Genomic DNA, 21,780 nt, shown 5'->3' on the forward strand with positions numbered 1-21,780 from the left:
TACAAGGTATTAGTCTAGTGGATGCAAACAATAATAGGTATATTGGTCCAGTTGGTGGAAACAGAACATGCAAAGAAAAAAGTCCCAGACTGCACTGATCTGTTTAATAAAAGCCTAAAATGGGATATGCAGTGTGGTTCTGACAAAGGGCACTAATTCCTCCAGGGCAACCCTACAAAAATTCCAAGTCTGGAAGAAAGGGGTACTATTCTAGAGCTGTTTAAAAGTTAACTGGATCAGTCTTACGGAAACATGTGCATTCACTTGTCCAGGAAGGACAAGGTCTTTAGATGAACAAATAAAAATATAAATAGAATGATTGGCTATTTTGATTCATGCATAATGACTTTGAAACTTCCACCAATTAAAAGTTAATTCAGATGTATGTTAAACTAAATATAGACAAATGCTGAACCCCCTAAAATAAGTGCATCGATTTGTTGCAATAAGTAATACCTAAATAATTTAAATAAGATTGCCATAAAAGTACAATTAATTGTATAGGTGTATTCATTTTCAACCTTGTAGAAGCCGCAACACGTCAGCTGAAAGATATGCAGTTTGTTTATGCATATGCAATCATAACAAGGTAATAATTCATGAACGTGAACTGCTCAATTACACCGACATATTTATAATTGCATAATAACATTTTGCATTTATGTAATCTAGGGCCAGATGCACTAAAGTTCTTTTTCGTTCGCAAATGAACCGATTTCCAGAATCGGGCCGTTTGCGAACGAAAAAAGGCATTTTCTAATGTACAAAGGCCCGATTCGGTAACCTATTACTGAAATGCAACTTAGAGCTACCCTTCCTAATACCAAATCGCAGTGGTATGCATTCCTGTTTTGCAAACGAAATGTGGTTGCAAAACGTTCACATTTTACCACCTACTTCAAGTAGGTGGTAACCTATTTGTAAATGAGAAGGGATCCCCAAGGGACCCCTAACCCTTTGTGAATATTTCTAAAACCTTTTTTAGAGCAGCCAGTGGACCAAGGAACACTGCCTAGTATTAAAACATGAAAATTTAACTTTTAATATTTCTTTTTGAAACGCATCTCTTTTTCTTTAGAAAACAGACTGGATTAAAAAAGAAAAAAAACATTGCTTTGTTTAAAAGCAATCACAGACATGGTGTTATGCAGACCACCATCCCTGTGATTTTAGCGATTCCCAATTGACCGCAAACCAAGACCATCCTCATGAATATTAATGAGGTATGTCTATTTGAGACCCTCAAGGAATTGCAAAATGTGTTTATCTGACATTAGTACATGGGTGTTTGCGATTACCAAACAGTGAATCGCAAAAATTTGCTATTTGGTAAACACACACCATTCTCAACATACATCTAGCCCATAGTGACGTGCAAAATAATTGTACTGCTGTTCTAGAAGCACTAGCCTGCAATAAAAACACATGCCTGGCATCACTCAGGGTTAAAGTATTTTAATGTAGACTAAAATACAGTACTTTTGGAAAAATACAATGCTTTTCTCGAATGACAATTCTATAGGGCTACGTTTTTCTGGGATCGCTCAGAGTATTGCAAAGAATAACGCTGCATATTATGTAGAAAAACAGCCCTCTTCTAGATTAAGGGACATCACACATGGAAACTCTGGATTGTGGGCACATATAGTCCTTGAAGGACTCATTCTGTGGGTCTGAGAGCTGCCTTGCCTTACCTTCTGGTGGGTTCTTGTTCTGGTTGTTCCACACCACCAGCAGCTTGGAGAGGCTGGGGACCTTGGAGATCTCAGTAATGACCCGGAAGAGGCTCTCCACTCGGTCGTAGGTCAGGACGACTGCGGTAAACCCCTGCGTCGGGGGCGGGATCAACGGCAGGAAGAGGGGGTTGCTCACGCTGCTCCATTTCTGTGAATGAAAAAGAGTAAATTATTTCAGGGAAGGAACAGACTGACCACAGGAGACTTGTCAACATTTGGTTCTAGTTATTACTCATAGTGCTCTACATTAACAAAGTGTGTCATAAGTGGGCTGTGCATGAGACTTAACACTACAATTATAAATATCAGCACTACTTTAAGACCAACAGCCTGTTTTCAATGGCAGAGATTGGACTGGAGCCCTTTCCACGAGATTTAATTGGCTCCTTTTGCAGCAATCAACCAATCTGTCACATTGGAACAATCCTGCCCATTGGTCTTTGTTCAATGGAATGCAGTGATGACAGCACCAAAGAGTGGGACTGTCCAATAGTATATCTGGAGCATCTGCCCAACGTTCTATGTGAACAGAACATAATAGTATGTCATTGGTGCGGCAGGCCGCCATTTTAGACTAGTTCTAGTCTCTGAGACTGGATGATAAAGTGAAAAGCGCACAACTGTTCTGTATGCTCCAACAGCCCTCTGAGCTGGAAGTCACATTTGCACGTGTCCTTTACTTCCAGTATCCATATGACTTTGTGGGATGCCCTGGATTCCATGGTCTTTGCCAACCTGTACCTGGAGGCTTGAGTTACCCTTACTCAGATACCTGAGCTCATGCTCAGGTATCTGTACCAGCAGAAGAGACACCCGTCTAGTGGTACAGCTGCTGGAACAGGCACCTCCAAGGTTCAGGCTGCAGGTGGGGTGCTTTGCTCAGTCCGTACAAACCACCACTTCAATGCGCCAACAGCTGTCCGGAGCTATGTGGTCAACTGGGGAAAAACCTTTTATTCCACAGCGCATACTCTATTTCAAAAACTGCAAACGCCGCAGAGACCCTGTGGGGCAGACATAGGAAAAGGTAGTTCACCCACCCCTCCATGTTTCTGTGCAAGTCCACCATGCCCCCCCCGCACCTATGTGGGAAGGAGGCTGTAGGCTCCCATGAGGGTGGGTAACGACACGTAAACCCAGTGCAGGAAGCATCATTGGCATCAGATGCTAAATTGCCTTCCAGGCTAAGAACCAGCGGTTGTAAGCTGCCAGCACACATTACACCACTGGACTGGTATGAGGGGGGTAGACATTTGAAAAGTAATTTAGGGTATTTTGTACAGACTAACAGCGACGCATAAGCAGAGGAAAATTGTACGCCAGTGGTGCTCTAGACAAGCGAAGTCGACGGTATTTACTGATTTGAATCTTAGTTCTGACCACAAAGTATTCGGCCTCCGCCCTTCCAATCAGTGCATGGCCGCTTTAAGAGGGATCTGGCGTCCTGCGGTTCAGGGATACCTGTTTCACACAACGTGGGCACACACGGGAGTAAAGCAAAGAGACCTGGCTGCACCAGTGGAACAGAACCAGGTTGTTACTTCTGAAAAGAGTATACAGCCAATAACTCCATTAGTCGGGGCACATGGCGTAGGCGAGAGTGGAAAACGTTGATCTGCAGCGGGGTCAGGCAATTCGAAGACCTGATTGTTAGCCACCAGGCAAGCGTTCAAGCATCTTCAGCCGTCTCGTATGTGCAGTGCTGAGGGCAAGAAGCGAAGCTCAAAATACAAGGAATCTTTAAGTAAATATGGAGGTTATTTGTATAACAGCATCATTTCTAGACAGACAACCAAGCCGCTCCTTGGGGGTAAAATAATGGGCGTATATTGATCTAGCTCTACGGCAGTCACTTCATCCACCACAGGAGAACAGAAGCCTGGTCTTGAACCCTGTGCTATTTGAAGCTGGTGAGCAGCACTCTACGCACAGATCACTGCAACAGGTGGCCCGTCCATAGATACTTTATCACCCATGATGGCAAAAATCATGGGACATCTCACTGGTGCATTCCATGGTGGGCCTGTTCCAAGAGGCTTTTGAGGATAAGTATGCAGCACCGAAGCAATGCCCGAGGCCTTACGGTAGTCATATGGCCCTGGAACCGCAGAAAGAGGCGCGGCAGGCACTACAACAATGGAGAGGTAGTGACCGGGACCACACACACCAAAGCTTTCTGTGCCATCGCTGTGCAGGGTAAATCCAGCTCCTGGGAATCAGGCTAGTCACAAAGTCAGAACAGGATGCCGTGGCGTGAAACATGCCCCGAGCTCCTCAAAACTGGACAGCAGTGACACCCTCCTCGCTGGCAGCCTTGGGACCTGGGAAAAGCAACCTACACATAACCAGCTGCCTGTTAGACACCAACAGAAGATCACAACTACTTTAACCGAACTGCAACAAATGTAAGATGGGCTGCAGGTTGGCCATTTCTGGCGATCAATGGAACATCAGAAACCTAAGTATTCTCAGACTGGAGTTTGGAAGCGCCAGTAAACCTAGCACTGGAAACATGAAGGTGACACAGCACCTCCCTCAAAATGGGTCAGAACGCTTCAATTAGGTTTCCCAGCCGCATTACTAAACAACTTCCAATTCAGTACCTGGTCACACCTACCAGGATCCGTTGCTGTTACACACTAGATGTGTACAGGGCTATGAGTGGTTCTCGTAGATACAATCATGCTATATAAACATCCCACATAATATGTGAAGGTATAGGATCTTTGAAACAATATCCTGCATCCTCTCGCCCTCCTTGTCCAGAGCTCCACCGCTCTTCTAGCAGGGATCATGCTATATAAACATCCCACATATTATGTGAAGGTACAGTATCTTTGAAACCATATCCTGCATCTCTGACCCAGCTTGTCCAGAGGTCCAACGCTCTCTTAGCTGCAATCATTATTATTATTAAATTTAATTTATAATGCGCACAGCTACCCTTGACAGGGTTCCCTGGCGCAGGCATGTCCACTACTGCAGAGGGAGTAAACGGAAAGCTGATCACTGAGAGAAAAGCCAGGTCTTAAGATCTCGCCGAAACTTAGGGTAGAAAGATTCATGTTTCATGGAACTAGGGAGGGAATTCCATAGTCTGGGTCCGAGATATGAAAAGGAGCGACCACCCATTCTGGTTAGTTCACAACTGGGGGTTACATAATGACCTTGAGTGGCTGAGCGTAAAGACCGGAAAGGGACATATGGATGGATAAGCTCCTGTAGAAAGAACGGAGCGGTCCCTTGTTTGACTTTAAAGACAAAACACAGGGTCTTAAATTCGATACGACTGTCAATGCGGAGCCAATGCAGGTCCCGAAGGAAAGGAGAGATGGCTATTTTCCTTGGCACGTGACATAGGTGGCGGGCAGCGGAATACTGGACCACTTGGAGCTTCTTCAGTACCTCCTGACATCCACCCAGATAAAGAACGTTACCGTGTATAAATAACCCATATAATATGTGGAGGTATAGCACCTTTGACACCATATCCTGCATTATTTCGCCCAGCTTGTCCAGAGCTCCACCACTCTTTAAGCAGGGATCATGCTATATAGACATCCCATATAATATGTGATGGTACAGTATCTTTGAAACCATATTCTGCTACATCTCGCCCTGCTTGTCCAGAGCTACACAGCTCGCTTAGCTGGGGTCATGTTACATATATAACTCATATAATCTGTCAAGATTCCAGATTTTAAATATATAAATATATGTATACATATATACAGGGCTTTAAGTGGGCCGGGTCTGTCCAGGTCTGAGCACCGGCAGTTTTTTTTTGGGACCCTCGAAACGGGTCTCTATCGGGCTCTATTTTCGCAGCTTGCAAAAGTAGTAATTTCTTTTTTTTTTTTTTTAGACCCGTTTCGACTCGAGGGTCCCAAAATAAAACTGCCGGTGCTCAGACCTGGCCCACTTAAAGCCCTGGCGGTTGCTGCTGCGATGTTTTCTCAGTTAAGGATAATGAATTATGCTACTGCAGTGAGAGCTCAGTTAGTGGAGGTCACGGCATGACCAGGACGGCATGATGTCATGCCAGGTGCGCTTTGTTAGAGGAAGGGAAATCCTTTAAGAGAGCCATTTTCTCTCAGGATTTCCCTTCTCTCTTTCCAGCGCAGGAGCAACGTCGTTGTGGGGCCAGCCTGGGATGATCAAAAACTGAAGAGGCAGAGTACCCCAGGCAGCCTACTCCAGCACGACCCACACGACCTTCACTTAATGAATTGGACGCTATATTCGGGGAAATTAGTTTCAGCATTTCTCACCTGTGGAGCCCCATCCTTGATCGGTGAGTGAATTGGGTTATCTCCACAGGTTGATTACGATCGTCCGTCATTGTTATCTTGCTGAGAGGGCACATATTATGGCCCTGTTTTCTCTTTTTTATCCATTTGTCTACCATTTTAGTAGTGTTCTTTTTCTGTTGAGCTTTTCTTGGTGGCATAAATCAAATATGCAAATAAGAAAAATGCAACCCTCTGCAAACTCGCCTACAACTTGAAAGATTCTGGGGCTACAGCCTCACGTCTTTTAAGGTTTTTACTACGCTCCAACAAGTGGTTCCACTTTTATGCCATCCACAACATTGCTTCCAGTCACTGATCAGCCTTAAAACGCCCTTGTTCCACAAGCACCTTAAAGGCCTTTCATCTTGAACATTTCAGATGCTAGCATACATACTCACTCCGGCAAGTGAGAACACTTTTGTTAATTGTATAAGAAAATGTCCTCATAGGAGGTGTGTGGCCAGGACTTTAAGTGGGTCGGGTCCCTCTGAGTCTCAGACCTGGTAATAATTAAAAACAGACATGAAACGGGTCCCTATCAGGCCCTAGATTAATTTCATTAACTGTTCTGGCAAATAACACTGATGGAGTTTTGAACAATTTGTGTGAAAAAATGTTAAAGTAATCCATGTCACCGATTTACTTCCTGTTCAAATTTTACACGTGCGTAATATTGCACTCCGTAAGAGTGTCAGCTATTTTCAGGACGTTGTTTTTCTGTTTCTTCTTTGGATAGCTTATAATTCTTGTACAGAACACATTTTGAACAGTCGCTTCCAAGAGTTTATAACGAGCACTGATTGAGAGCCCTAAAGTGGAGGCTGAAGGCCTGTTTGTCTCAGTTTCTGACAGTGCCTGTCAGTGTGTCAGAAAGATGTTCAGAATACATGGTCATCCAGTCCTTGGCCTCTCTGATAGTGCATAGAGCAGTGATCACAGATTACAGTTGCAACTGTGCGTGGATACGACTTCATGATTTTCTTAAGCACACAATGCTAGTTATCTTGATTTAGACCACGCCCTACTCGGATAGGCTCCACCCCTTTAAGAGATTTGCCACGCCCCTTTTAGAGCACCCCCAGTTTTTTTTTCCCACTTAAAGCCCTGCATATATATATAGGTATCCAGTTTGAGGATAAATGCTGGTGTGCTGCCAAATCGCTGGTGGTGCTTCCAAGGTGGCGCTACTGCTAGCGCTAAGAATGCATGAAAAAATAATCCCCAATCGTTTCAGATTAAGGAACAGGCACTCTTCAGCGTGGGGGTTCTCTCGTTTATTGTGCAAGTTACATCGGACCCATGGACATAGCAGGGACGCGTTTCGGCAGTCAAGCTGCCTTTATCAACCTGAAAGGCGCCATATTAGTGCTCATTTTTAAAAGAAACATTCATTGACATTGAAGATGCACTACACTTTGTCATGTTTGGGTGAACGGAAACATGTGGGCTAATAACCACGCATAAACTCGGCAAAATCACAATTGCATAACAAACTGCGACAGTGTAAATCCTTCAGTTTTTAAACCACTTTTAAAGTAATTCACATCCTGTGCTGCTTCGTGTTACTGCCCTCTAGTTCATTTCATTTAAGAAAGGTTCCCATCATGCCACATTCCGTTTTCTATAAAACCCGGACTGGATTTCATCATGTCTAACTGTAAACCGCAGCATCTGCAAAGTGTCTTTTTAACATTCCATAAAACGCGTATATGCATATATATATACACATATGTATGTGTATATATATATATATACACACACACACACATATATATATATGCATATATACATACATATATATATACACACATATGTATATATATAAATATATATATATATATGCTACAATAGAGTATATGCATATAAACATATAGACAACTATGCGATTTTTACATAGACACACAACTATGCCACTGAAAATATATATGTTGAAAAATAATACGTTATTTACTGCACCTGTAAAAATGAACACGAATTCTCACATTTATTACTTTAGTACAAAGATTAAATTTCATGTAATCACGAGGCTACAGAAAAAATGAGACGAGAAAAGCCTGTTCATTTCCTCGCAGCAGATTACACATCACAATGGCCTCTTTAATAGGAGTGTACCTCGCTGCACAAAGTGAACACCTTATCTGCTGGTTTAGCTGAAATACCTTTTATTCGAACAAACAGATGGGAAGAAATGGCATCATTTAAATCATAAATGCACTGGCAGAGAGTGGTGGCGTGGTATGCATTATCTTCATCGAGCGCGTGAGTTAAGGGGCTAATTAATAGCCTAATAACCCATTCTGAGCTTTGCTTCTTCCTAGCCATGTCTGCCCCCCTCACTAGAGAAGGATAATCCACTGCATATCACACCGTGAGCATCTGCACATATCACAGTCATTGATGTATGCTCTACGGGTGACAATAAACCTCATCTGGAGCACATGGTCGGATAAATACACATCCACTCTCACTACAGCAGAGTGTAAGTAGCTTCAGAAAGCACTGCTGCACCCCACGAAGGGCACACCCCAGATTCAACACTTGACCGCAGTGGGGCAGTGAGTGAGGTTCGTCTCACTGAATTCATGGATTTACCCCGTGTTCGTTTTGTGGATAAAACACATGTGTTGACAACTACTGCACACGAAGATATGGCACAGCGTAACCCATCCGTGCGGAGAATAATAAGCGGTTTATCACATTGCTGTGGCTGCTCGTGTGGTCACTAATGGAAATACATTACATAATAAACTAAGTGCATCTTTAATATAACACTGTGTGTTACATATAGACAGGCTGGCAGGGGGCGTGGGGGGGCCTCTTGCGTCCAGGACCCCTCCGCTGCACCAGACAGACCCTCTGCTGCAGGTTGAAGGTTTTGCATTAACCCTGCACGCTGGGGCTGTGCGACGCACTCTACAAACACAAAACACGCGCACATCCGACTGACGGAACACGGCAACTGGGCTGCAAACTGAGACCCCGCTCCCAAAATTATATAAACAAAAAGGCCCGTAGCAAAACAGCTCTCGAACATTTTTTAAGCTGGACCTAAAAATAGCGGGGCTCCCACAAAAATAGGAAGCGCGGCGCAGCAGGGAGCAGCTGCAGATGGTTAGTGCTGCGCGGGCTGTGCCCGGGGGTGACACGGTGTGGGTTTCAGGCCTAAGAACAACAACGGAAAAAGAGTGTCCGCCTCCCCGCTGCGCTCGGGTGAGACCATCCCGGGCTCTTTCCATCGGCCCTCAGGACACCCAGAGCCTGCCGAGGTGGGGTGGCGGCTCTCCTCCGCGCCCCAGCACAGGCCACGCCCCTCCCTGTATGGCAGTGGCGACCAACCAAGGCATGCAACTCAGATCCCTGGGAGATGGAGCTTTCTCCTTCTAGTGTTACCTCCGGAGTGCACTTTGCTGCCTCCCTCCTGGGGTGAGACCTCCCCTCGTGGGGGGGAGCGGAGGGGGGGCTTGCATTCCCCACTTACTCCAGACTGCAAGGAGTTCTTTTTCATATTTCCACGTATCGTATGATATCCAGATAAGCTCTGCTGTCAGGTCATATTTTCATCAGCTCCAAGGCGACACCATTTTGGATTTGCTGCCAGGCTTTGAGAGATGTGCTCTGTTTTACGAAAGATCCACGAATAATCGAAGCAAGATAGAGCTGTCGACAGAAGCTGATGTACAAGACGCGACGCGGTTGGATGGACCTTCTGGTCCCGCTCAAGTCATCAATGTCTAAGGATCTGGCTCGCGGTACGACTGTGAGAATCACCAATCCCGCCATCTCCTGAGATTCAATTGAGAAGGCTTGCTCACACCGATGTCCAATGCCACCGAGCGGTCTATGACCGATGAAGAAATTGATTCCAGAGCTTGGGGTCATTGCTATGGCAACGGAGAGAGATGTTTCTACTTTTTATCCACTGCTCACACTCTCCTTCTCCAGCAGTAAGCTCTGCACGTTTGTTCGACTCATTCCGACACGCTTAGATGGTCTTGCGACCAACCCAATGTTACATGATGACTGGTTGCTGTGGTCTCCTCTTCTGCACACTAGGCATATTTCTTGATAGCCACACAGACAACCACAGAGTAGGGCTCACAGGCAGGCTTTTCTTCAATTGGTGCATTTCACATAGGATCAATCAGTGGCATAACAGTGCAGGATGAGCCTTTTACACTAAATTATGGAGTGATCGCACAATGATTAATCAGCAGTGGTAAAGAACTTTGTGGGCAGAGGAAAGTCCTGTAAGAAACCTATTCCTGTAAATGAGGGAGCACTGTGAACATCTGTATCTTACACATAGAGTTCTCTAGTTCAATACGGTGAGGTGCTGAAATTAAAGCGGAAGAAGGCGGCATGCACCAGCTGCAGAAGAACACAGACAGTACCATAAGGCTAGGCCCGGACCTCGGAGCATAGAAAAGGGTTATCGCGGGTGTCCTGCCCCTTACTCTTCCCACTGCAGCTCCACCAACGTGACTACGGCTGCCAAGTCATGTCATAAGCGGCACCACCAGTCATTGGTGATTTTTAGGACAACTTCACGTTACACCCAACAACTTGTAGTTTCATTTTGATCAATCACAATATGTAGCAATAACAGCCCACACTCCAAATGTTGTTTGCTATAAGCCAGGAATGGTTACATTAGGAGCCACTTGACAGTGAGGTATTACCCCAGTTTGTTCTTTGCCAGACCCATCCTGCCCCCCCCCCCCGCCTATGGCGGCTGCAGCAGCGAGAGTACTTCTTAACCTGCCTAAGCACCATCCTACCTACCGCTCTATCAGGCAGTTACACTGGCTTCCAGTAAAACGGCGGGTGGAGTTCAAAGCATTAGGCTTGTTTTCTAAGGCATTGTCCGGAGATGGGGCTTTGGATCTTCAATCCCTATTCTCCCGATACCAGCTAACCCGTTCCTGGAGGTCTGCTGCGCAGGGTCTGGTCAATGTTTCTAAGATCAAAAGACTACGATGGGGAGGCAAGGGCTTCTGCCATCTGGCCTCAAGGCTATGGAACTCAATCCCGTTACACCTTAGACAGATCACTAACCGGAGGCTGTTTAGGAAGGAAATTAAGACATGGTTTTTCACCCAATGATGCATCTGTTAGTACTTGTTTAGTTACTCTACTTAGCGCCAAGACGCCTCGGCATTAGTGCGCTTTAGAAATACCATCAGTCAGCCAGTCAGTCTCCCCAGCTCTGGTCCTCAAAGACCACCTCTCGGAGACACAACTTACCATCTAGGATGTTCTCGATATAGCTTTGGAGACACAAGGCTATCACTGACGGCCCCCTCCCTCGGGCACCCAAAGTCTTGGATAAGTGCTCCGAAGCGAGGTTCTGCATATGGAAGCGGTCAGGGCTAGTGTCACTCCCAATTATCGTGTTGTGGAACAGCTTAAACACCATAAGACTTCAGAGCCATACATTCCTCCATATGGCTCCAAGCTTTTTAATCTGTCCCGCATCCACTCTCAATGTAAACATGGAATATTGAATTTCAAGTCTGTACATCTGAGAGCTGCAGAACAAGAGTTTTTATGCCCGAGCAGCGGTCCACAGCGGAGCAGTTTTGTTCGGCATGGATGCAGGTGACGAGCCAAGGATGAGAGCTCATTTTTTAAACCATATGGCTCCAGTGTGGCCTGTCCCACTCTGGTGAGGTCATGGCAGATAACCCAGCTTGATGCCACTCGTCATCTACAACTTGGTTCTCCAACGAGTAGCTCAGGAGCTACTTGTAGGTCTTCAGCTACCTATGTGTAGCTCTCCTATTTGTTGCCAAGACTAGCACATTCAAAAATTTTGTTTTCTTGAATTAGATAATTTTCCAAAGTTGAAAAGGATATATTTAAATAAAAAGTATTTAAGGCTGATATTTTTAAGGGTAAATCTTGTCGAGGAATCTGATTACTTGTATTCTTTCTTAAACACAATGAGGCTTCGATTGATCACTACTGTGATATTTAGAGGCTTTTAAAATTGAAACCTAAGTTTTTTTTTTATTTTTACCTTACTGCTGGTGGCCTAGCCTGATGCCCTGGGGTGGTCACTGTTAGTATCCCAGCATGCACAGGCCACTAATGGAATCTTGTCTGAAGTGGCCACTATCGCTCTTATAACGCTGGTCATTTGTAGCTCAAGGTGATTTTTATTGCACGAGTCACTCTTATCATAGAAAAGGTTGGTTATTCCAGACTATGAAAACTTGTACAGACCAGCGTACTTTCTAACACCACAACCTGGGCCCAAAATCCTAAACAAGAAAGTAGGATCACTGCCATGGTGGACCGTTTGAGGAAGCGGGGTCCTGAGGGTCCCACAGACACGGAATGTCGGCACCTGGTGGATGAGTTCATACACTAGTGTAAGCCGCAAGAGGATCCACATGGGTGTCTAGAATTAGGGTCCATGCTTGAGAGTGTGTGGAGGGGGCTATATCCAGGTTCAGCCCCTCTTAAAGATGATTCTGGCCAAACATCAAGACCCAGCATCCACAGCTGGAGGACTCACAACCAATCTTTCTCGTCAAGCAGAAATGCACTACATGGAGGCAGAAAAAGGCACCAACGCCTGGGGTTAGGGGGAGACTTCTAGGGTGCACAGTGCTTAGAAATAACATGGCAGTAGGATAGGTAACACAGCACCAGCTCTAGCTGACGCAAGATTCATGCTGTGCGCATTGCATAGAAACAAACATGGCTGTATAGAATCCAAAATAATACCAGCACTGTCCTAGAGTGAGATTCATACTTGCAGGGCCTAGAAATCAACAAGATGGTATGGAATCCAATTCAGCACCAACTGTACCCTAAAGAGAACTTCCTCCTTTACACAGGACTAAGAAATGACCAAGGTCGTATAGAACGCAACACAGCACCAACTCTGCCCTACAGCAAGACTCCGACTGTGCAACGGTGCTTAGTAGCGAACAAGGTAGAAAGGAAGCTAAAATTGTTTCAACTCTGTCCTAGAGCGATAATTATGCTTGCAGTGCCAAGAAGTTAACAACGACCTACTGCACCGTCTCTAGTGCTCCTGGAGGCAGGCCAGAGACTGCGTCCCTAAGTCGAGTCTTGGGCGAGAGACATGCTGAACCTTACATTCGACAGAGAAAGCAGCACTGTGGATAGGGAGACAGGCTTTGTCCTTCAATACAGTTGCTTTAAGGACCTCTACCAGGGGTGAGGCAATCAATAGTACAGCAAGTGCAGTAGCCTGAGCGGTCCACTGAACACTGATGATTATTGCTGAATTTTACTATCCAGTCAATGGTCATTGGACCTCTTGTACTAGACTGCACCAAGACAAGTACAGTCGGCAAGTCTCAAACTCTGCACACCAACAATGGCGTTTCAAATCCTGAAAGTTGTGATGTAGAAGGGACCCTACTTGCAGCAAATGGTAGGAAACAAGTCTGAGTATTAACTAGGGGTGGACAGTAAACTCCACTCAGCTGGAGGAGTTCCGCCCAAAACGTGCTCTGCTTGGAACGCGGAGTTCAGCAAAAACTCAGCCAACTGCTGCTTGAGATGTTTTTCTCATGCAAGGCTCGCCTACCTTAAGTTGGCGAAAGCAAGCAACAAAAAATAACAGCTAGACCGCCTCCCACTGAGATTTTTCAAAGCCGGCAGTCGCGGCAGGTCACTAATGCGTGCGTTGAGAAAGTTGATACTTACGTTGCAAAAGCTGCCGCTCGAACTGAAAATTTACTCGAGCGGCAGAAAGAAGTAGCGCCCTCCGACATGGCGCGTTGTGCTGTTCGAGATGATTTAACAGTGTGGGACAAGTTCCCGGCGGTTAAAATCAGCATAAGCAGAGTCTTGGATCCACTGCTCGCGGAACTCCAAGGAATCTCAGAGCTTTTATGTAACTCTGCAGAATTCCGTCGAGTAAAATTCTTCGAGGTCTGTACACCCCCAGTATTAACAGAACTACAATAATCGTGACAGGAGAAATTCTAAGTGAAGGAGACTGAATTTGAATCACATAGATATATAACTCTGTGTTCTGTACTTTGAGCAGAGAATGTATCTACTTTAATGAAAACAAGGGTGGGGCTGAAGGATGTCCGTCGCTGTCACGTCGACACAGTTTTTTTCAGCTTGACACTATTCTTCCCAGGAGTATAAAGGTCCATCAATAGCCATTACAAGGCCTCCTCTGGAAGATTTAAGCAATAGAAGACTATCCCATGAGCCACAAATCTCCAGCAAGGTGGCCCCGGGCCCTTCTCTCCCAGATACAGGACTCTGCTGAATGTTCAACTTTCAGAAAGGAAGACGTGTGCACAAATGGGGCAAAATGCATTCATCTCAAACATTCTGGGCTAATGGCGAGACTTGTAGCCATGCGCAGGCGTCTCATGAGGCGCCATATGTCCTCAGTGCCGGGGCAGTTGTTTGTGGCCAAGCACTCTCTCCATCATTCCCGGCAGACCCCTGCGTCACGGTCCTTGCTGCAGGCCCAGAGCGCCTTGTTAGCAAAACCACTAGGGTTGGAGGTTGGAAGCATCCTTCCTCTGCCAAGGTCGATTCATTAGGCTTTGCTAGTCGGGCATGTGTGGGAGAATGTCTGCTCTGAGCAGTACCACGACTCTGGCTCCCTTCCTCGTGTCTGTTTCGAATGGAGTTGTCCCAACATCTAAAGCAGGTTTCTCCAACGAGTAGCTCACGTGCTACTGGTAGCTCTCCAGCTACCTGTGAGTAGCTCTTCTGTGTGAATTCCAGCCACTAAATTAGAAGCTTTTGCTTGGTTGAATTAATATATTTATACCTACGTTGAAACGTGTGTATTTTTAGATGAAAATGTGTACATTTTAAGAATTCAAGCTGACCTTTTTAGAAAAATGATTGAATTTCATTCATATTTTTTATAGCTGGTATTTAAGTGATAAATGTTGTGGCATCGGTGAAACGTATTACTAATATAATTACGTTGGTGTCACAAGCATTGCACTATTTATGTATGTATGCGCATATATATGCTTGCATGAATGTATGCATGTATATATGTATGAATGTATGCACTTATGTATGTATGCATGCATGTGTATATGTGTATGTTTGCATATATATATGCATGCATGTCTGCATGTATATATATATATGTATGCATGTATATGTTTGTTTGTATGCACATATGTATATATGTTTGCATTGCATGTATGGGCTTATGTATGCATGCATGTATATACGTATGCATGCACATATGTATGTATATATATATATATATATACATACATACATACATACATATGTGCATGCATACGTATATACATGCCATATATATATATGTATGCATGCATGTATGCATTTACAACGTAAAGACATTCCAAATGACAAACCCTTGTTTGCATGTCTGCTGGCCGCCCTACCAGTAAATTGTACTGAGGTGACCTTGCATAGGGTAATGGCCACTACCCAGGGCACAAGTCTTAAAAAAAAAAAAGTGGGGGACGCGAACGTCGCAACAAGAAGTGACGTCACGAAAGGTGGCTTGCACCATCAGACTCATTGCCTCCCGTCGCTCACCCCTTAGCAAATAGAGCCACACATTCACTCTTTGGCCTCTCTGGGGCGAGATCTCGCCCCAGAGAGGCCAAAGAGTGAATGTGTGGCTCCATTTGCTCCAGTTATCGAGCACCCGGTAAAATAAGTGGGGGGACGGCGTCCACCCGCGTGGTACCCCGACTCGAGCCCTGCCACTACCATCATTTGGTCTGTCGTGGTCTCCATGACAACAATAATCATGTTAGCACCTGCGGTTGATTTTAGAAGTAGCTCTTATTACAGAAAAGGTTGGAGGCCGCGAATCTAAAGCCTCCGAGCCAGGAGTCCAGTTGTCGAGCAGGAGGGCACAAGGGCCTGACGGGTAGAGGTGGTAAACCCAAGGTGCCACCCCTGGCCTGGCAGCTCACGTGTCTAAGATCTCGCTTCACTTGGCTTTCCCTACTGGCCGCCTCCCTCCAGAGCCCGCTCTGACGCTTCCGCCACCTGCCGCACTTTTACTGCTTCCTGGCGCAAAGGATGTGACTAAACCCTGCTCATTAGAAGCGGGCGAGCAGGCCGGCGACCACAGACGCAGGGAGGAGGCCCGTGGAGGCCGAGGGCAACTTCAAAAGCAGGCGGAGACCAGAGCGGGGGTCCCTGGACGAGCCGCGGGGTGGCTTCAATTAAGACGGCCGGTCACTGGGAACACAACTTGATTTATTTTGCTTTTTGCTCCAATTACGCACAATGCAGCTACAGCGAGCGTGTTGAGAAAGTTTCCCATCTTGCTTCCCATCTCACAGGGGTCAAAGGGCACTGTCAGGGAAGAGTTTAATCACTCGATCGCCATGCACTGCAGGCCTGTGCACTGGAGTAACTTTTTAAAAGGGGCCATGCTGCCGTGGTGACGCGCTGCACACTGCAGAAAGGACGTCACATGCCGAGGACACGTGAACGGGCTCTAGAGACTCAATCGGTGCGCGCTATAAACGCAATCATCTCCAGGCGCTATCCTGAGCGCGGGAACAGAGGGCCGGAAGCCTGGGAGGGCAGACTTCCGGCAGAGGTCTGTGTCACAGGCTTTGAAAGCAGAGAGAACCGATATCGTGAAGGCTTGATTCCAAACCTGTAGTGGTCTTTGGTGGCTGCATGAAATGATGTTCAAGCAGCCACAAGAGCTGGCAGTAGTAACTAGGCGCTATACTAGAACCTACAATACTCAAGATGACTGCAGGAAATGGTTTGCTTGTGCGCACAAGACTAATAACGAACAGTAAACTAGAACACTGGACTAACGACTCATTTTGGGTTCCGGCACAGCGTGCTGCCCGGAGTAGAACGCCTCGCCTGGGGTAGTAAGCGCTATATAAATGCTATTACAATCACTCATCTACTGAGAGGGTGCCCTAAGAAAGGCTAGCTCCCGTACATAATGGGTGTATTGTTTGACTGATGTGTAATACCAAGAACAGCTAACCTGCTCCGGTACAGCACAGCTAACCCGCTCCGGTACAGAAATGCTAACCCACTCCGGTGCAGCACAGTGAACCTGCTCCGGTACAGAACAGCTAACCTGCTCCGGTACAGCACAGCTAACCTGCTCCGGTACATAACAGCTAACCTGCTCCGGTACATAACAGTTAACCTGCTCCGGTTCCGAACAGCTAACCTGCTCCGGTACAGAACAGCTAACCTGCTCCGGTGAAAAACAGCTGACCCGCTCCGGTACATAAAAGCTAACCTGCTCCGGTTCAGCACAGCTAACCTGCTCCGGTTCAGCACAGCTAACCTGCTCCGGTTCAGAACAGCTAACCTGCTCCGGTGCAGCACAGTAAACCTGCTCCGGTTCAGCACAGCTAACCGGCTCCGGTTCAGAACAGCTAACCCACTCCGGTACAGAACAGCTAACCTGCTCCGGTTCAGCACAGCTAACCTGCTCCGGTTCAGCACAGCTAACATGCTCCGGTACAGAACAGCTAACCTGCTCCGGTACAGAACAGCTAACCTGCTCCGGTACAGAACAGCTAACCTGCTCCGGTACAGAACAGCTAACCTGCTCCGGTGCAGCACAGTGAACCTGCTCCGGTACAGAACAGCTAACCTGCTCCGGTACAGAACAGCTAACCTGCTCCGGTACAGCACAGCTAACCTGCTCCGGTACAGCACAGCTAACCTGCTCCGGTACAGCACAGCTAACCTGCTCCGGTTCCGAACAGCTAACCTGCTCCGGTACAGAACAGCTAACCTGCTCCGGTGAAAAACAGCTGACCCGCTCCGGTACATAACAGCTAACCTGCTCCGGTTCAGCACAGCTAACCTGCTCCGGTTCAGCACAGCTAACCTGCTCCGGTTCAGCACAGCTAACCTGCTCCGGTTCAGAACAGCTAACCTGCTCCGGTGCAGCACAGTAAACCTGCTCCGGTTCAGCACAGCTAACCGGCTCCGGTTCAGAACAGCTAACCGGCTCCGGTTCAGAACAGCTAACCCACTCCGGTACAGAACAGCTAACCTGCTCCGGTTCAGCACAGCTAACCTGCTCCGGTTCAGCACAGCTAACATGCTCCGGTACAGAACAGCTAACCTGCTCCGGTACAGAACAGCTAACCTGCTCCGGTACAGAACAGCTAACCTGCTCCGGTACAGAACAGCTAACCTGCTCCGGTACAGAACAGTTAACCTGCTCCGGTACAGAACAGTTAACCTGGGCCGGCACAGAACAGTTAACCTGCTCCGGTACAGAACAGTTAACCTGCTCCGGTACAGAACAGCTAACCTGCTCTGGTTCAGCACAGCTAACCTGCTCCAGTACAGAACAGCTAACCTGCTCCGGTACAGAATAGCTAACCTGCACCGGTACAGAACAGTTAACCTGCTCCGGTACAGAACAGCTAACCTGCTCCGGTACAGAACAGCTAACCTGCTCTGGTTCAGCACAGCTAACCTGCTCCAGTACAGAACAGCTAACCTGCTCCAGTACAGAACAGCTAACCTGCTCCGGTACAGAACAGCTAACCTGCTCCGGTACAGAACAGTTAACCTGCTCCGGTACAGAACAGCTGACCTGCTCCGGTACAGAACAGCTGACCTGCTCAGGTACAGAACAGCTTACCTGCTCCGGTTCAGCACAGCTAACCTGCTACAGTACAGAACAGTTAACCTGCTCAGGTACAGAACAGCTTTCCTGCTCCGGTTCAGCACAGCTAACCTGCTACAGTACAGAACAGTTAACCTGCTCCGGTACAGAACAGCTAACCTGCTCCGGTTCAGAACAGCTAACCTGCTCCGGTACAGAACAGTTAACCCTCTCCGGTACAGAACAGCTAACCTGCTCTGGTTCAGCACAGCTAACCTGCTCCAGTACAGAACAGCTAACCTGCTCCAGTACAGAACAGCTAACCTGCTCCGGTACAGAACAGCTAACCTGCTCCGGTACAGAACAGTTAACCTGCTCCGGTACAGAACAGCTAACCCACTCCGGTACAGAACAGCTAACCTGCTCCGGTACAGAACAGCTAACCTGCTCCGGTTCAGCACAGCTAACATGCTCCGGTACAGAACAGCTAACCTGCTCTGGTTCAGCACAGCTAACCTGCTCCAGTACAGAACAGCTAACCTGCTCCAGTACAGAACAGCCGACCTGCTCCGGTACAGAACAGCTGACCTGCTCCGGTACAGAACAGCTGACCTGCTCAGGTACAGAACAGCTTACCTGCTCCGGTTCAGCACAGCTAACCTGCTACAGTACAGAACAGTTAACCTGCTCCGGTACAGAACAGCTAACCTGCTCTGGTTCAGCACAGCTAACCTGCTCTGGTTCAGCACAGCTAACCTGCTCCAGTACAGAACAGCTAACCTGCTCCAGTACAGAACAGTTAACCTGCTCCGGTACAGAACAGCTAACCTGCTCCGGTACAGAACAGCTAACCTGCTCCGGTACAGAACAGCTAACCTGCTCCGGTACAGAACAGCTAACCTGCTCCGGTACAGAACAGCTAACCTGCTCCGGTATAGCACAGCTAACCTGCTCCGGTTCAGCACAGCTAACCTGCTCCGGTACAGAACAGCTAACCTACTCTGGTACAGAACAGCTAACCTGCTCCGGTACAGAACAGCTAACCTACTCCGGTACAGAACAGCTAACCTGCTCCGGTTCAGCACAGCTAACCTGCTCCGGTACAGAACAGCTAACCTACTCTGGTACAGAACAGCTAACCTGCTCCGGTACAGAACAGCTAACCTACTCTGGTACGGCACAGCTGACCTACTCCGGTACGGCACAGCATGCTTCATAATCAGCGGCAGCATCATCAGATGCAGCATCAACAGAGGCAGCATCATCAGAGGCATCGTCATCAGAGGCAGCATAATCAGAGGCAGCATCATCAGAGGCAGCGTCATAAAAGGCAGCATCACCAGCAGCTGCTCTGGGCTGGTCACAGAACCAAAGGATTGCCGCTGCAGTTTGGTAGGACACGTCACCCGCAGCAGCAGGCTCCTGTATCTTTTCCAGGAAGAAGTTCTGACAGATATAATTCCACGTTCAAAGAGCACTACTCAGCTGTCGCCAGCGTCTCTGTTCCATTTCTAAGCACTGATGGATTCCATTCTATTCTTTATGGCACTATTACATCTTTTACATTTTTCACCAATTACACCTAGAGGAGTATGTTACAACACTGATTTTAATCTACCATTAAATTGTTCTTCTTACACTTGGTACGCATCCATTTGTGGACATTATTGATTCATGATTGGCTTGAGTTCAATAACTTGATTCATTCCGCTTAGATCATCTCGCCTAGGTCCATGAGGAGGAGGAATAGTCATGAAAACAAGGGTGTAGATTTGCACCTCATTCTTCCTAGCTTCCTCTCTTCCCCGCATTACACTGTCGGTACGCTAGTGCAAGGCAGGACATTGCATATCAGTGAACGAGTTAAACAATGTTTCTATTCGATCCCAAACAAACGGCTACCTGCTTACGTGAATACATTTCAGGACTGAGCTTACGACTTACAATGCATGTTTAGTAGTCACATTCATTCTTGCACATTATCTAAAATAGGTCTCGCCTGTCTAATCTACTGGCTTTGCCTGCTCTTTTTTTCTGTGGAAGAGCATAGATAACAAAAAAATAAAAAAAGCTGGAGGTAATGACACCATGTGGACGCAAGTTGGAGTAGTAAAACAAATATATATATATATATATATATATATATTTGCAGCTGTGCAAACGAGCAATTCTTAAAGAGGATGGGCCCAGCAGAAAATGGGAGCTGTTAGGCCCTCCAAAAAAAGTGTACTAAAATGTAAGGACTACGAGAGGAGGGGGTAACCATGGAGGAGGGGGTAACCATGAAGCAGTAGGTGGGGGGGGGGATTCCGTAGGGTGAAGCAGAGGGGAGTAGGGGCTGGAACATGAGGCAACCCTTAGGGTGCGGGCTACAAGGAGCACAAGGGGTGAAGGCAGACTTTAAACAGGAAGCAGCACACGAGGGACACAGGAAGTGGAGGGAAAGGGGTGGGGGACATAGCACAGCACAGCGTATATTTGAGGGAACGGAAGATGAAGCACATGAGGGAGGGAGCTTCAAAACATGCACTCTGGTGGAGTGCTGAAAATAAAGAAACAAGCAGCCCCCTAAATGTGAGTAGTGGAAATGCACGTCACCCAAACAACAGGCTGGGAAAGAGCTACAGGGAATTGACAATCCAAAGGCTGAGAATATGCGTCAGGGGTGGGACAAAAACAAGAAAATGAAGGAACACCATTGGGTAAGAAGGAAATAAGAGTGACAACAAAGAGAAACGGTGTACTCATCCAAAGGGTCTCAGACCAACAAATCAATGTCACTCATTCATTTCCTGACAATAGTTCTATGAAATAAGAGGACATTTGTTCATTGGTAACTTGTCAGATTTGTCTGTGCAGCCAATGGCACTCGAAGAACTACAAGAGTACCAGGACTCGGAGCACCATCAAACCACTGTTCTGCAAAAACCCTTGAGAGCGTCACCAGAAATGTGTTAATTCGAGGTCAGATGGGGCTACAGTTGGAACGCCCCGAGGTCAAACCACTGAGTATCTGGTCTACAAAGTACCAACAGAGGCATTAAAAATACAAGAAAATCCTTCGTGGCCAAGGCCACAAACACCTTCTTGAGATAATAGTGTTTGTATAAAAGAAAGATAAAAAACAAAGGGAAGCTTTTTTTCGGTACTAATATCCCCTACATCACCAGTAATCCTAAAA

The 21,780-nt window shown here is 46.7% G+C and overlaps 1 protein-coding gene across 1 annotated transcript in view; it reads right to left on the bottom strand.

The window, feature by feature from the left end:
* EXT2 (exostosin glycosyltransferase 2) overlaps positions 1-21,780 on the bottom strand; it is a 305,577-nt gene that overhangs the window by 90,446 nt on the left and 193,351 nt on the right. The window contains exon 9 of the mRNA XM_078684358.1: positions 1,695-1,884. Within this exon, the coding sequence (XP_078540484.1) occupies positions 1,695-1,884 (190 nt within the window). The remainder of the gene's footprint in view (positions 1-1,694; positions 1,885-21,780) is intronic.

This window comes from Lissotriton helveticus, chromosome 3_2 (assembly GCF_964261635.1).
Source record: "Lissotriton helveticus chromosome 3_2, aLisHel1.1, whole genome shotgun sequence".
NCBI classification, from domain to species: domain Eukaryota; kingdom Metazoa; phylum Chordata; class Amphibia; order Caudata; family Salamandridae; genus Lissotriton; species Lissotriton helveticus.